This window comes from Geotrypetes seraphini, chromosome 4, assembly GCF_902459505.1.
Source record: "Geotrypetes seraphini chromosome 4, aGeoSer1.1, whole genome shotgun sequence".
Lineage (NCBI taxonomy): Eukaryota > Metazoa > Chordata > Amphibia > Gymnophiona > Dermophiidae > Geotrypetes > Geotrypetes seraphini.
In genome coordinates, this window is record NC_047087.1 from 135,206,557 (window position 1) to 135,223,670 (window position 17,114).

The 17,114-nt window shown below is 42.6% G+C and overlaps 1 protein-coding gene across 4 annotated transcripts in view; it reads right to left on the minus strand.

Moving 5' to 3' along the window:
- Positions 1–6,323: 6,323 nt before the first annotated feature.
- The window catches only part of PKNOX1 (PBX/knotted 1 homeobox 1), a 388,408-nt gene continuing 377,617 nt past the window's right edge, over positions 6,324–17,114 (minus strand). For all 4 annotated transcript variants that reach the window (XM_033942740.1, XM_033942741.1, XM_033942742.1 and 1 more), the window contains one exon: positions 6,324–7,262. In XM_033942740.1, the coding sequence (XP_033798631.1) occupies positions 7,051–7,262 (212 nt within the window). In that variant the 3' untranslated portion in view covers positions 6,324–7,050. The remainder of the gene's footprint in view (positions 7,263–17,114) is intronic.

The window sequence follows — 17,114 nt, forward strand, 5'->3', positions numbered from 1 at the left end:
GGGAGGTTAGGAACACCTGTAGCCATGATACCATCATTGGAAGCCTTGAGAAAATACTTGCATCGTGGAACTTGCATACGGTCGGAAGTGCTGGGAGCCATGAAAGCAGAACGACAAGAACCCCAGGAGAGCTGGGTCTACTATCAGGCAGAGTCGTAGGGTGATGATCCAGCCCAGAATCTATGAGGTCATCCAGACCTTTGCCAAACACTCACTACTCCTGAAAAGGCAATCTAGCCAAAAGAGCCTTCCGTGGCGCAGGTTATCTGATACATGGCCCTCCCTAGTAATGAGGGATTGATGCTTGAGGATTCTTAGGATTGCAGAGTGGACATTATGTTGAAAAAGCTTTTTGAAGTGGTGTTTTTAGGTATCAAAGTAGTAGTGGCCACTTCCTGTACGGTGTGTCCTCTGTGGAGGTACGTGCTTGTCCTCCATTGGTGCTAGATGGTGTGGATTATGTGGCGGATGCCCTTTATGATCTAATTTGAATTCTTAGTAAGGTCTCTGCTTATGCAGTGTCTGTGTACCAGACTCCTTGGATCAGTCATTGGGCTGGGGACACTGCCTCCAAGGCCACTTTAAGCAGACTTCCTTTCAAGGGCCAGCTTCTTTTTGGTAAACCACTCTGAATTGACTTCCCAGTCAATAGTAGCGGTTTAGATAGGAGAAGGTTATCATGCCACTATACCGGGCCATGACACGCCCCCACCTGGAGTACAGCATCCAGCACTGGTCGCCATACATGAAGAAGGACACAGTACTACTCGAAAGGGTCCAGAGAAGAGCGACTAAAATGGTTAAGGGGCTGGAGGAGTTGCTGTACAGTGAGAGATTAGAGAAACTGGGCCTCTTCTCCCTTGAAAAGAGGAGACAGAGAGGATATGATCGAAACATTCAAGATACTGAAGGGAATAGACTTAGCAGATAAAGACAGGTTGTTTACCCTCTCCAAGGTAGAGAGAACGAGAAGGCACTCTCTAAAGTTAAAACGGGATAGATTCCGTACAAACGTATGGAAGTTCTTCTTCACCCAGAGAGTGGTAAAAAAACTGGAACGCTCTTCCGGAGGCTGTTGTGGGAGGAAAACACCCTCCAGGGATTCAGGGCAGGGTTGGGCAGGTTCCTGCTGAACCGGAGTGTACGCAGGTGGGACTGGTCTCGGTTAAGGCACTGGTCTTTGACCTGGGGGCTGCCGTGGGAGTGTACTGCTGGGCACGATGGACCACTGGTCTGGCCCAGCAGCGGCAATTCTTATGTTCTTATGGAAGTGGAAACAACAGCCCACTATCTGAACCAAAGAATTCTGTGGGCAAAGATGGAGTACATTGACACCTTTGTCAAACTCGCATAAGGGCATACAATGTATCCGACATATAATCTGTCCCCGCCAAAAAAAGCTGAGGACAGGGAACCAATGCCTCACTCTCCAGAGTGCGCTTTTGAGCACGACAGATGCTTGCGACAAAAGACGTCACAGAAGCAGCTTCAATGCCTAAAACAGCTACGTCAAAACGTTTCCTGAGGACCAGCTCAACATGGTGCTCCTGCATATCTCCTAACACTAACTTCTAACACACTAACTTCTAACACACTGGGGAGAAAGGTGCATCATGTCGCCTACACCACCAAAACTCCATCCTGGACTAATCCAAAAGTTGTTGACACTCCTATGCCAGAAAATACCAGCGTGACATAGCTCTAGTAATTTACAAAGCACCATCCAGAGTGTCAAACTGCTCCGAGGCTAGAATGTACCTATCAAGGTAGCAGACTGCCAGCACACACCACAAAGTTTCAAGTTTCAAGTTTAATAGTTATTTGATTAATCGCTTAATCGTATTTCTAAGCGATGAACATGTTAAAATTACAATATTTGGGAGACAATACAATACATAACTATACATAACGTCCTAGCGGATTAATGGACTAACTTAACAAGCTCATAAACACAAGGAAAGGAGGGAGGTGAAATACAAAATCATTAAAGAAAAGCAGGAAAATCAAGGAAAAATACAAAAAGGGAAGCAAATAAAAAGCCATAGTATAATACAGTAAAAAATATAATTCAACCTGCGAACTACTTAGTTAATTATCAAAGGCATCTCTAAAGAGAAAAGTTTTTAAATGGAGGAAGAAATGGATGGAACTAGCTTAGTGGCCAAAAGGACCTCCTGTAAATATTCAGAAAGAAGGTCTGGCAAAGCAACAGACTCAAATAGACGCAGGCTCACAAGCATTTCCAGGTTCCCAAAACTCCAGAGTGATCTACAGATCCAGCACACAGCCCCTGATCTCCGGCCCCAGGAAGCACTGCACCTGTAATTAAGGAGTCAGCAATCAAATCTTCCGCATCCAGATCCCCCAGATCAGGGCAGGCAGCACAAGCATAGTAGCAGGATGAATCTAGGACGTGTCCAAAGGAGTAACAGCACTGAGAGATGCCCCAGAGGCGAATTGGGACTGTGCAAGAGGGAGAACACAGTGGTCAAAAATTTGTTGAAAAGGGGTCTGGCTCGTGGGCCATAGGGCACTCTAAGGGGGCTAAACTGTGAATTTCTGAGGCTGTGCAGGGTCCTCAGCCTTGCGGATGGAATTACCAGCCATGCCGAGCCCCGAAAACCACAAAAACCACCCCATTGGGCTAGCTGAGTGTTTGGTTACCTGCTTCAGCAGGGGAGAGGCAAAGCTGAATGCTGCGCCTCCCCCCACTCCGGCTGCGCCATATGGCACGTGGTGCAAAAATGCTCTAAAAGCGCTATATTTGTGCAATCCTGGCAAGCATCCATATGAGGAGAACCCAAGGACTCCTTCCCAGCAAATTTCCAGGCAAAATTTGCAGTTTTGAAGAAGCAAGGAGCTTTAGAAATTAAAAATTCTAAAAATTCAAGATTTCCACCGTCACAAAATTCACACCAAAATCGCAATATTTTTCACATTTTCCAAATTCTAAAAATGGCAATTTTAGGATTTTTCAGGAGGAGGAACATAGAGGAACATTCAAAAAACTCAAAACCCGACTTTTCGAACTTCCCCCAATGTCTCTTACAGGGCATCAGCCTGTGTACTCACTGTGACCTGACAGAATCAGTGCTACAGCCTTTCAGCTCTCTCACAGAAGCTGTCTGAGAAAATTCACTGCCACAATGCTAGGAATGGTTCAGGAAAGCTGATCTTCGGGCTGCCAGTCAAACTCCTATGTCTGCGAGAGGGGGGGGGGAAGGAGGACTCTGGATAGGTGCATGAGCTGCTGTAGGGGGTGCCAGATGTCTGGTTTCCCTAGACAAAAGTTATAAAATTAAAAAACTGCCCGGACTCCTGACATAATCCTCAAAAAAAGGACATATGTGGGAAAACCCGGACATCTGGTAACCCTATCCTTATCAAACCTCAGATCCCTGAGGAGACATTTTATTACAAGTATTACATCCAGGATGTCACGTTTAAGGCCTAGCATTAAGCATAACTCATTTGTGGATTACTTCCTGACACTGTCTGACTGCATCAAGTGCTTTACTTTATGCAGCTAGCATGCTTCTCCACCACTGCTCAAAAAAAATCAAACAACACAGTACATTCTAGATCAGTGGTCTCAAACTCAAAACCTTTGCAGGGCCACATTTTGGATTTGTAGGTACGTGGAGGGCCTCAGAAAAAATAGTTAATGTCTTATTAAAGAAATGACAATTTTGCATGAGGTAAAACTCTTTATAATTTATAAATCTTTCCTTTTGGCTAAGTCTTAATAATAATAATATTGTCATTATAGCTAAAGAGCCATATTATCTAGAAACTGTTTTATTTTACTTTTGTGATTATGATAAACATACTGAGGGCCTCAAAATAGTACCTGGTGGGCCGCATGTGGCCCCCGGGCCGCGTGTTTGAGACCACTGTTCTAGATAATACTGCAGTACACAAGAAAGCCTAAAATACAAAAGCTTTAGTTTGTATCTGTCAAAACAAAACAAAACTTTTCTAATGCTGAAAAACACCTACCCAGGTTATAATAATGGGCCTGGAGCAGCACATGTAAGACTTGGCAAATTTAATTTATTTTTATTCAACCCCTGCATCCCCCTCCCAAATTGCTTCTCAGTAGTAGTAGTATACCTTGTGAGAAACAAGTAAAATGAAAGAAACCTTGAGTTTGGCCAATAATGCTGTTCTGCATATGCTAGTCATATTGAAGTCTTAAACGACTAATGTCTCCACTGTCTCATCACCTCTATAGTAGAAATTTTTAACGGGCTTCAGACATGCCATTTTTGTACGCCCACATATTTTGGCGATACACAATGCTCTTAGTGGCTATGACTGCGGCTTCTTCATTCGCCCAAATTATTTATATTTTTATTTTCTTTTTTATTTTTAAAGTGCATGGTGCCCTCATAAATATTTGCAATAAAAATATTTTGCAATAAAATTTGACTTATCTTAAATATCTGTTGGTTCCTTAATAGGATCAAATATCGGGTAGGGGCTTGTCACATCGACATGTTTCGCCGTGAGGCTTTTTCAAGATAATATCCCCCTTTTTTTACCAGACCATCCCGATGTCAAAGTTTTCTGATCTAACAAAGATCTTTGTTAGATCAGAAAACTTTGACATCGGGATGGTCTGTTAAAATAAAAAAAGGGGGATATTATCTTGAAAAAGCTTCACGGCGAAACATGTTGATGTGACAAGCCCCTACCCGATATTTGATCCTATTAAGGAACCAACAGATATTTAAGATAAGTCAAATTTTATTGCAAAATATTTTTATTGCAAATATTTATGAGGGCACCATGCACTTTAAAAATAAAAAAGAAAATAAAAATATAAATAATTTGGGCGAATGAAGAAGCCGCAATCATAGCCACTAAGAGCATTTTGTATCGCCAAAATATGTGGGCGTACAAAAATGGCATGTCTGAAGCCCGTTAAAAATTTCTACTATAGAGGTGATGAGACAGTGGAGACATTAGTCGTTTAAGTATTGAGTATAGAGAGGTGACTAATGTAGAAGAGGAGACTGTGATCTTTACTTAGTCATATTGAAGTAGCACTCTGAAAAGCTTTCAATGAAGATTTTATCCTGAAACTCTTATCAACATCATCCATGTATAAATGCCATATCCTATTTTTACTCATTAGAAATCCCAAACTTCTGCATCATGGAGAGGATCTATTAGAAACTATGAAATTCAGTCTGAGAAAGCTGAAATGTCACAGATACTATAAACTTCTTATAAAGCCCAATATTATTGCAGTCGTATTGCTTGGTTTCCAAACTAAATCTTATAAGAAGAACATATCAATCTATGTAATTAGAAACATTGAAACATGATGGCAGATAAAGGCCAAATGGCCCATCCAGTCTGCCCATCCGCAGTAACCATTATCTCTTCCTCTAAGAGATCTCACATGCCTATCACACTTTCTTGAATTCACACAGTCTCTGTCTCCACCACCTCTTCCAGGAGACTGTTCTACACATCTACCACCCTTTCTGTAAAAAAGTATTTCCTTGGGCAGAGAACTAGCAGGTATCTTACTTATTACCTACCTCATAGCATCTTTCGTTGAATCTTATTAGCTCTCTTGCTGTATGTAATGACTGTAACAGACTATATACTACATCATAGTTTCTTTTGTCGAATCTTATCAGATCTCTTGCTATATGTAATCCTCCCCTAAATATTCACTCAAAGTCCTTTCACAGCTCCTCTGAGCTTTACCAATTCACCTCTTTAAATGCACGACACACTACCTCAAAGAATCTCGAGGTCTTGTAATGTATTCTATAGCATCCTTGTACTGTAATGAATCTCTAAACATCCTTGTGTTGTACTATTCTCCGTAAACTGTACTCTAAGGCAGTGGTTCCCAACCAGGCCAATCGGGTTTTCAGGATAGCCCTAATGAATATGCATGAAGCAGATTTGCATGCCTGTCACTTCCATGAATATGCAAATATCTCTCATGCATATTCATTAGGGCTAGCCTGAAAACCCGATTGGCCTAGTGGTCCTCCAGGACAGGGTTGGGAACCACTGCTCTAAGGTGCCTTGAACTTTTGCAGGCATAGTGCAACTCATAAATCCCAGATTAGATTAGATTTGATATAGATTTATTACATTTCATCTGTTTCATCACCATTACATTTTGCTTTGTTCTGCCTTGTTCCATGTTCAATAGTTTAATTCCATTTCTCAACAAATTTACAAAAATACATTTCTGCATTAATTCTTGGAAAGATAGAAATAGAGCTTTTCCAAGTAATTGATAAACAGGAGAGAATGGATGTGAAAGGTTATTTGAACCTCTTTGATATCCTCTTCTTTATTCCTGGGAACAAGATATTTCCACATATTCTTTCTGAAAGATCCTTATTTACATCCAGAAGTGGAATACTTCCATAGTCTCTTCCAGTTACCTATTGCTCCTGAGAAAAGAATATTTCTGTACTGTCTCACTATTGACCCCCACTGCTAAGAATGGGATGTGCTATACAGTTAGTTTATACGCTCTTTCATAACTCGAAGAGTGGGATATTTCTGGTCAGTCTTTCTATGGATTCCCACCATCCAACACACACACTTTACTCATGTTCTTTCAGTTACATCAATGCTCAACTCATATTGGCAGTTGCTTTTGTAAGATACAGAAAGTTTCCTAGTTAAAGACTTCTTTCCAACGTGTGATTGAATAAATTCAAATTCTGAATATCTGATGTCTTTAGATGAAATCATTAGACCATAACATTTTCCATTTTGCAGGAGGAGAGAAAATGACATTTCAGTCCGGGGCACTGCATCGCTTTTTCCTCTCTTTCACAAAGATATATGACATAATATGCTTTAAATGAGACATAAAACAACATGGGAAAAAGTCACTGTCATTGGCAGACATTTTTTAACTATACCATGAAATACAAAAAGTGCACCCTTCTATACTAAATATAAAACAGATAAAAAGGAAATTGCTGTTAAATGTTTGTTGTGCAATTTACAAAATAGTCCACTTGTTCTTTTCTAAGAGAATATGGTCCATCCTCATATTGCCTATTGAAGGGAATCACTGTTATCAAGTACCAGCCCAGTTAGACTGCTTGCAGAAAGATCTTCCTCATCTTCCTCTGCACTCTCGAGTGATTCATCATCACTTTGCCCTGACATCATCACCTGCTGAACAGCCAAGGTGGCACTATCAGAGGAAAGAGATTGCAGGCTATCTATATTCATGTTGACAGGGGCTGTAATAGTTACCATGGCTCCTAGAATAAAGGAAGACGAAAGAAGATTGTTCAAGTAAAAATATCAGAATTGTAACCCAAATCCAAATGAATCTATGTTTTCATGATTTAAGCATAAGATCAGTAAATCTCTATTATGATCACAAGTGAAGAGCACACTAGGGATCACATTAAGGACTGGATAGATTTAATTTTAAAATAAGCATGGAAATTAATTTCCTTGCATAATTTTGATAAAGTGCAAGTGTCTTGTCTTGATTCTTTCATTGTACTACATATATTATCTCATTGAAATCAGAAAGAATTGCAGTAGGCTTGCTTCTGGACAGATGCCATTGTCTGTAGTTTGTTAATCTCAATCAACATGCAATCTTACTGCCTTTGTATGCCTATTTCCAGGATCTGGATAGGGCTGAAGATATCCACAACCTGCCTTCCCTTATTCTTATCCCTTTAGGTCAATTACTGTCATTTTCCTTGAGATTAAATGGTACTGCATTCCTCAGCATTCTTCTACATCTGACCACCAACAAGCTTTTAGCTGAAGTGGTTCTAAACTATTAAATAAAAAGAAAGTTGTTTAATGTCATATGACTGATCTAGAACCAAAATCACCCTGACTTCAGTCAGTGTGTGCTTACTTAAAAGTAAATTTACAGTGATACCGGCAGTCTTTACTGTGGCACACAAGAAATGGGATTGATGCTTAACATTCAAAAGTCAGGTTCTCTGTTAACTGGTGATCAAATAGTTGCTTCCTGCGCAGATAATTCAAATTCATACTGCAATTCTGAAGAACTGTAATTTCCTGTTCTTTTGAAAGCATCTCTCATAGAAGCCTTACAAATGCAAAGAAATTAAATTCTGCCTCAAATATGCAAGTACAGCTTTTGGTTGCTGAAGAAACAAAGTGCTCAATGATCAGATAAAGCTCATGATTTATCTAGCATTTATAATCCTCACCATGTTTTGGAGTTGAGAAATATGGATAAAGTACAGAAGAAACCTGAAGATGCTGAAAAAGTATCATCAACTATGCAAAAGAGGACGAACCTTTGAATCCAGTCAGTAAACAGATGCAATGACATTAACATCCTCTATGAGGGGCCACTAAAAAGTTCTCAGACCAACCAAGAAGAGAATGATGTGGAGCCATGAAACTTACAAGTTATTCACACTTTCCTTGACACTTTTGTTTCATTTCATATCACTGAAATTAAAAGTGTCTAGAAAAGTGTGGAATAACTTGTATGTTTCATCGCTCCACATCATTCTCTTCTTGGCTGGACTAAGAACTTTTCAGTGGCCCCTCGTATAAAACAAGAATTATGAGCACTGAGGTGATCAATATCATAATCAAATTTAGTGGGCTGGTAAGGTCACCCAGATGTCTTAACACAGAAATTTGTATTTTTTTATTTTACAGTTAACATGCATATTCAACAAGCATACATTTATAGTCAAATATATTTTATTGAGCAATCAAGTGGTCACACAATAATAAATTCAAGGAAATAATATAGCACAATTGCTTACCGTAACAGGTGTTATCTGGGGACAGCAGGCAGATATTCTCACATGTGGGTGACGTCATCCATGGAGCCCGGTACAAACATTGTTGAAAGTGCATTACCATTTTACATTTTTAGAAACTTTGCGACTGATCACACCATACATGTGCGAGTGCCTTACTGCCCGTCAGTTCGTGGTACCTCAGTTCCATAAGCAAGCTAAAAAGCCTACCAGGGGAAGTGGGAGGGATATGAGAATATCTGCCTATTGTCCTCAGATAGCACCTGTTACAATAAGTAACTGAGCTTTATCCTAGGACAAGCAGGCAGAATATTCTCACATGTGGGACTCCTTAGCTTACTGCAATGGGATGGAGGGAGAGTTGGCATTTAAGAAGAAAATTAATTGTGTAATACTGCTTAGCTGAAATGACCATCTCATCTGGAATAGGATTCTAGACAGTCGTGAGATGTGAATATGTGAACTGAGAACCAAGTAGCTGCTTTGCAAATATCTTCAATAGGAGGAGAATGCAAAAATGCCACTGACACTGCCATAGCTCAGATCTTGTGTGCTGTAACATACCCATTGAGCTGCAGCCCAGCCTGAGCATAGCAAAAGGAAATACAGGCCGCTAACCATGTGGAAATAGTTCATTTGGTGAGAGGGAGGCCCAATCTATTAGGATCAAATGAGATGAACCATGTGTGGCTTAGTCCTTTGTATGTAGAAAGCCAAAGCATGCAGAGCTGTTTCTCTAGGATGAGAATGAGGCTTTAGGAAAAAAAAATGGAAACACAATGGATTGGTTTAGGTGAAATTCCGTGACTACTTTTGGGAGGAATTTAGGATGGGTCCTGAGAACCACCTTGTCATGATGAAATGCTGTGAAAGGTGGGTCGCAAATCAATGCTTGAAGTTCACTCATTTGATGAGCAGATGTGATAGAGATCAAGAAGATTACTTTCCAAAAGAGACACTTAAAATGAGTAGTTGTCAGTGGTTCAAATGTCGACTTCATCAAACTGGCTAGGACTACAGTAAGATCCCAGACAACTGGAGATGGTTTGAGCGGAGGTTTAGAGTTGAAAAGTTCTTTCATAAACCAGGAAACAAGCAGATAAATGGCCACAGGTTTATTGTTGACAGGAGCATGGAAAGCACTGATAGCACTGAGGTGAACTCTGACCGAAGTAGTCTTAAGTCCAGAATTGGATAAATGGAGAAGATACTCAACACTGAAGGAAGAAAAGAAGAGGAAGTATTCAGGTCATAGAGATTACACCACAAACTGAAGCGTGTCCACTTATGTTGATAGTACAAGCATTATAGCTGCTTCTAGAAAGCCTTTTACTCAGCAATGCTGAGTCAGAAAGATTAGAATCTGCTGAAGTTAGACCAAGAGGAACCAAGCTGTTAGGTGCAGAGATTGCAGATTGGAATGTAAAAGAGATCCTTGACCCTGAGTGAGCAGAGGTGGAAAGATCTGTAAAGAAATTGGATCCTTGGCACTCAGTTGAAGTAGAAGGGAAAACCAAGGTTGTCTGGCCCACCGAGGAGCTGGCTCATGCTTGAGCTTGACTAAGGTCTTTAGAATGAGAGGGATTGGCAAAAATGCATAGAAGAACTTGTTCGTCCAATCCAGAAGAAATGCATCTGCTTCGAGACGATGAGATGAGTACTGTCTGAAGCAGAATTGAGGCAATTGGTGGTTGTGGGGAGATGCAAACAAGTCTATCTGAGGAGTCCCCCAAAGAGAAAATATGTGGCATAAGACTGTAAGAGATCACTCATGTGGTTGGAGAAATCTGTTGAGCTTGTTGGTGAGGGCTGCTTGCCTTGCACATACATGGCTTTGAGAAAGATGTTGCGAGGAATTGCCCAATTCCAAATGCGCTCAACTTCTTGAAGAGAAACCGTGCCCCCCCCCCCGCTTGTTGATGTAGAAACATAGAAACATAGAAGATGACGGCAGAAAAGGGCTACAGCCCATCAAGTCTGCCCACTCTGCTTACCCACCCCCTGTCTATGCCCTAATGACCCAATTTCCTTATCTTGACCCTCGTAGGAATCCCACATGGGTATCCCATTTATTCTTAAAGTCTGGCACGCTGTCTGCCTCGATCACGTGCCCAATTCCAAATGCGCTCAACTTCTTGAAGAGAAACTGTGCCCCCCCGCTTGTTGATGTAGAAACATAGAAACATAGAAGATGACGGCAGAAAAGGACTACAGCCCATCAAGTCTGCCCACTCTGCTTACCCACCCCCTGTCTATGCCCTAATGACCCAATTTCCTTATCTTGACCCTCATAGGAATCCCACTTGGGTATCCCATTTATTCTTAAAGTCTGGCACGCTGTCTGCCTCGATCACCTGCACTGGAAGCTTGTTCCAATGATCAACCACTCTCTCTGTGAAGAAATACTTTCTGGTGTCGCCATAAAATTTTCCGCCCCTGAGTTTGAGCGTGTGCCCTCTTGTGGCCGAGGGTCCCTTGAGAAATAAAATATCATCTTCCACTTCGACACGTCCCGTGAGGTACTTAAATGTTTCGATCATGTCTCCCCTCTTCCTACGTTCCTCGAGAGTGTAGAGCTGCAATTTGTTCAGTCTCTCTTTGTACGAGAGACCCTTGAGCCCCGAGATCATCCTGGTGGCCGTCCGCTGAACCGATTCAATTCTGCGCACATCTTTACTGTAATGTGGCCTCCAGAATTGCACACAGTACTCCAGATGAGATCTCACCATGGCCCTGTACAACGGCATTATGACTTCAGGCTTTCGGCTGACGAAACTTCTATTGATACAACCCAATATCTGCCTTGCCTTAGATGAAGCCTTCTCCACTTGATTGGCAGTTTTCATGTCTGCACTGATGATTACTCCTAAATCTCGTTCTGCTGAAGTCCTAGTTAAAGTTTCTCCGTTCAAGAAGTACGTCCTGCATGGATTTCTGCTTCCGAGGTGCATGACCTTACATTTCTTAGCATTGAAGCCTAGCTGCCAGGTTGAGGACCAACTTTACAATGTAAGCAGGTCCTGCGCCATATAATTCTGTAAACTGCATTCACTTACTATATTACATAGTTTGGCGAATAGTGTTATTTTACCTTGAAGCCCTTGAGTCAGATCCCCTATGAATATGTTGAAAAGGAGTGGACCCAGGAACGAGCCCTGCGGTACTCCACTGGTCACCTACACTGGTACATCACTACTTGATTGTCTATTCGAACAAGGAGGACTTGGTTGGAAAGATGCTCCTGAAAGGTTTTTAGAGTATTGCAAATTGCCTGCTGCTCTAACATGACTGTGATCCATCAAGATAAGGGATTGAGGGCTTGAGACCTTTGAGATGCTAAGGTCAACTGAGCTGATTTAAAATGAAGTCATGTAAAGGGGGGTTGCCATGTGACTTATAAGTCACATCATTTGTCTTGCTAAGATGGTTTGTAGAGTGGAGATATGACTGCAAAGATAAAGTAAGGTGTCTCCTCTTTGTTGAGGTAGAAAAGACCACAGAAAAGTGGTGTTGAGTAGGGCTCCTATGAATTTCAGCACTTGAGAGGGTTGGTTGCAACTTGGGAAAGTTGATTTCAAACTCTAGAAGCTGGAGAAAAGTTATTGTCATCTGTATTGCTGAGTGCACTGCTTGAGGAGATGGAGTTTTTATCAGCCAATCGTTCAGCTATGGAAACACTTGAAACCCATGGTTACATAGGGTTGCTGCCACCACCACTAGGCACTTGGTGAATACTCTTGGAGAAGAAGCTAGGTCGAATGGCAGAACTTTATAATGGAAGTGTTGATGAGCTATCCAAAAATGCAGAAACTTTCAGTGAACGGGATGTATGAATATGTGTGTGTAGGCCTTTTTGAGTTTTAGAGAGCACAGCCAATCATTTATTTCACTAGATATTTGGTTAAGGCTCGGAAGTTGAGAATTGGATGAAGACTTCCTGTTTTCTTTGGAATTAGGAAATACCTGGTGAGGAATCTCTGGTTTTTCTGAGAAGAGGAAATGACTTCTATGGCATTTAGTTGAAGTAGAGCTTCAATTTTCTGAAGAAGGGACATCTGTTGAGATATGAAAGAGGACTCTCTTAAAGGGAGGTCTGGAGGAATGGTGATAAAATGGAGAATAACCTTCCTTGATAACTCTGAGGACCTGGGTGTCCATGGTAATGAGAGTCCAGTGCCGATGATACAACAAAAATTGACCTCCGATGTGTTGGGGAAGAGGCTGAGGAGGAATTTTGGCTATGCTGTCTAAAAGCATGTCAAAAAGACTGAGCTGGCTTCTGAGGAGCCAAAGACTGGGGCTTCTGAGGCCTCTGTTGTTTCTGCCTCTTCTGTGGTGAAGGCTTAAACAAATGTTGTTGGATAATGCCTCTTATAGGAAAAAGAAGTAGCTCTTTGAGATGGCTTAGCTGGTTGAGCCTTAGCCTTAGATCCTGTTAAAGTATTCCAACTCTGCTCAGGCCGAGTAAGCTGTTGAGTAGCATCCTCCACCTTGTTGATGAAGAGTTCTTCACCGAGACAAGGAATGTTTGCCAACTGGTCTTGAAGATTAATATCCATGTCTGAGACTTGCAGCCATGCAAGACGCCTCATAGCAATAGACATTGCTGATGCTCTGGATGTTATCTCAAATGTGTTGAATGCTGTTCTTTCCATAAATTTTCACATTTGAAGTAGACTGTGAGTAGTCTGTTGAAATTCTGGTAGGCAGCCAATGGAATATACTGCTTAAAATCAGCCAACATCTTTATGAGCTGTGTAGCCCTTTATTTGGCATTGTTGCTCAGAAGCAACATGTGTCTTCTATGGCTCTTATGGGAGATCTGCATTTCCAAATGTCTGTTACTTGGCACTGTTGCTCTCGTTCAACATTAAGTTCCATAAAGCAGCAGTTTCACTATCTGCCAATTAAAGGGTTAAGATAACACATGTAGAAGCTGTAGATGAGAACTCGGTTAGCTAACATAGTAAAGACGGTGTCCAAACTTATCCATAGTATGACCCTCACATCCTGGTAATGTAGTGGCATAGTCCTTGGAGCTGGAGGATTTTTTAAGAATTGATTCAACAAGCAACGATTGATGTGATAATTGCAATTTATCAAATCCAGAACAAGATTGCATTCAATAAACAGAGTCAATGTTTCTAAGAGCTATAGTAACAGAGATAGGGATCTCCCAGTTCTTAAAGAGCGCATCTTTGAGAAGATTGTGCAGAGGCAACTTAAGAAGATTTTTAGGCGGCTGATCGTAATCTAAGGCATCAAGGAGCTCTGCTCTGGGATCAGTATCTGACTCCAGTTTAACAGGCAAAGCTTTCCCCATCTGCCTGATATACTTGGTAAATGAAAATCCTTCTGGAGAAGATCTTCATCTGGGAGGAGGAGGAGATGGATCTGAAGGGATGTCATAGGACTCTGTAGATGATAATGTAGACTCATACTCAGTATCAGTATTGTGTTGAGACAGGTCAGAATCAACATCTTGTACCCCAGGAGATTCTCTGTAGGACGAAGATTTTCTAGGTTGAGGAGTCTGATGAATGTGAGAGCGTTGAAAAGAGTTTCTTCGACGATGTCAGTACTGATCCAATGACGAACAACATCGATGCAATGGAGAGTCAGTACCATGTGATGTCCTCTTGGATCTAGCTGGGATGCAGAACATCAATTCTTCAATGCAGAGTGCCGATGCTGCGATGCAGGGCGTCGATACTGTGATGTAGAGTGACGCTGTATTGATGCAGACATCGTACCAGTATCATGTGACGTTGATGTGCTAAGCTCAGGCTGGGCCTGAGGGAGTTGATGTCGAGGGGGTAGTATTGTGGGGTGGCGGGGGGGGGTCGTGGGGTCAGCAGGTGGGGGGCCGATCGGGGGTTTAGGGGGGGATCGTGGCAGGGGGTATGGGTTTATCGTGGCAGGAGAGATGGCTCATCTCTCCTGCAGCGATAGCGATCCCAAGTGCCGCGTTTGGCGGCACTTGGTGGTATTGCTATCATGGCAGGGGAGATGAGCCATTTCTCCTACCACAATCGTTGTTGGGGGGGGGGGGTGGATTCTGTAAACGGTGTTGTTTTTAAACAGACACCGGTTACAGAATCCAGCTTTTAGGTGAAGGACTGGCTCCTCCTTCACCTAAAAGCTCTTGTGTTGGGCGTTTGGAACTTAGGCTTTTTTTGGGTTCATTATATGTGGTAAGTGTAGACGTAGTGGTGGTCCAGGCATTTAAACAGCTGAACGTAGAGGCAGACCATTATAAAAAAAAATCTCCTTTTGGATTTTATTTTTGAGAATGGACATTTTTTCTGCTTCTACTTTCAACGTTTAGGGCCTTAGGCCAAAAGGGGACTTACATGGAGGGGCATAATAAAAAAAAACGTCTATCTAGAATTTTTCAATTTTTAATAAAGGATGGGAAGTGATTTTGTTTTAATGCTGTAATCTCTTCATAGTTCCTGTCTACACATAAAGTATTCCACCATTTATGGTATGATACATGTTAATTGTTTTTCCAATGAAGAACAATTGGCCTAACATTTCTCCCTCCCTCCCTTCCATCCCCAGATTCAACTTCTCTCCCTTTCTCTTCCCAACTGCCCCCTATCCCCTGCCTGCCTGCCTCCCTATCCTAGGTCCACCATTTCTCCCTTTCTCTTTCCAACAGTTCTCCCTTCAAGTATCTCTTTCACTCTTCCTCCACACCACCCCAGGTACAACTTCTCTCCCTTCAGACCATTGCCCACCATCTCTCTCTGTCCTCTGTTTCTGGCCCCATAAGCTCTCCCCCCACACCCAATCTAGCACCTCTGTACTTAAAAAAAAGTTCAGGAGGCTTCCTCGGCTCGGTATGTTCTCCTTCTCTCTGCGCCCATGCATTTCTACCTCACTCCTCTCCCACCACCATGTCCAATAATTCTTTCTCTCCCTCCCTCCTCTCTCTGCCCAACAGTTCTCCTCTTTTTTCATCTCCCCATGTGCACCTTTCCCTCTCTCAGACACCCAATTCTCCCTTTCTATTCTCGCCCTCACCTCAGCATCTCTTTCCCTCACTCCCTCCATTCTTCCATCTTATGGCTTATGCTCCCCTCCCTCTTTCCCTTTTTCCCTCTGTGTCCTAAGTTTATGCCCCTCCTTCCTTCCTTCATTTGTCCTGTTTGTGCTCCCTCCCTCTCAAGTCCTAACATGTCCTTATCCCTCCCTCCCTTCTGTGCCGTGGGTGTTTACATTCTTGACTGCTTCCTCATCCGTCTTGCTGCAGTGTTCACTCAAAGCCGTGGACAGCAGCTCCTACGCACCCTCCGCGGCTGATCTGGAAGCCTTCTCAGAACGCTTTTGGGTCAGCTGCAGGAGGCATGTAGAAGCTGCTGCCCATGGCTTTGAGCGAACACTGCAGCAAGATAGAGGAGGGAACCGGCAAGAATGTAAACACCTGGGGGCAGCAGAGGAAATTGCCACATCACCCTCGAGCGGGGCCTCACAAAATACTTCACGGGGCTGCATGCGGCCCGCAAGTTAAACACCCCTGGTCTAGAATGTCTCACCTATTGTACTAGAAATTGTGTTACCACCCTCCCACTCCCTCCACTACACAGCACACATCCCTCCCCCACCACACACACACCCTCCCACCACACACAAATATACCCCTCTCCCTAAACCCAGCTACACCATAACAGTCACATATTGAGGCTTTTGCCTACTTCCCCTCTCTTTGCCTCAGCCCCTCCCTCTCCCACATCCCTTTGAGGCCTTCCCAGACCCCCGCTTTGGCCTGTGCTAAACACAGGAGCTAGCTTCTGCTGACTCAGAAGCACTGTCAGAGTCCCCATCTCCTGTGTCGCTGGTGTTTTCGTGCATAGGTACTGCCTTGTGGAACTGAGGCCACCTCATGGCCTCTCCAGAGGGCTGCCATTGGACAGGGCCCAAGATTGGGACATCTCTTCCATCATGTAAAATCTAAGATGGCCGCTGCCAGTGAATTTGCACCAAAAACAGCAAAATCTGAACATAAAAATATCAATTTGGGGTTTGGGTCGGTGGGAGACCTGAACCCTACCCTCAAAAACTCTCAAAAATGAGTTTTAGAGAATTTCACAGTTCATCCCATAAGTTCCCATAGGAGATAATGGAGATTTACTCACAGTCTCAGAAATGCCTGCCTGTCAGCTTTTTTCACTGCAGCTGAATGGAGGAAAAGGATTTTCTGCCTCAGAATAGCTCCAAAATTACCAGACTTGAAGATATTCAGACTGCCAGTTGAACGGAAACCAACTGTAACCTCCACCCCCACAAATCCTCTCCACATGACTGAGGGTGGGAAATGCAGTTTGCACCCTGAAA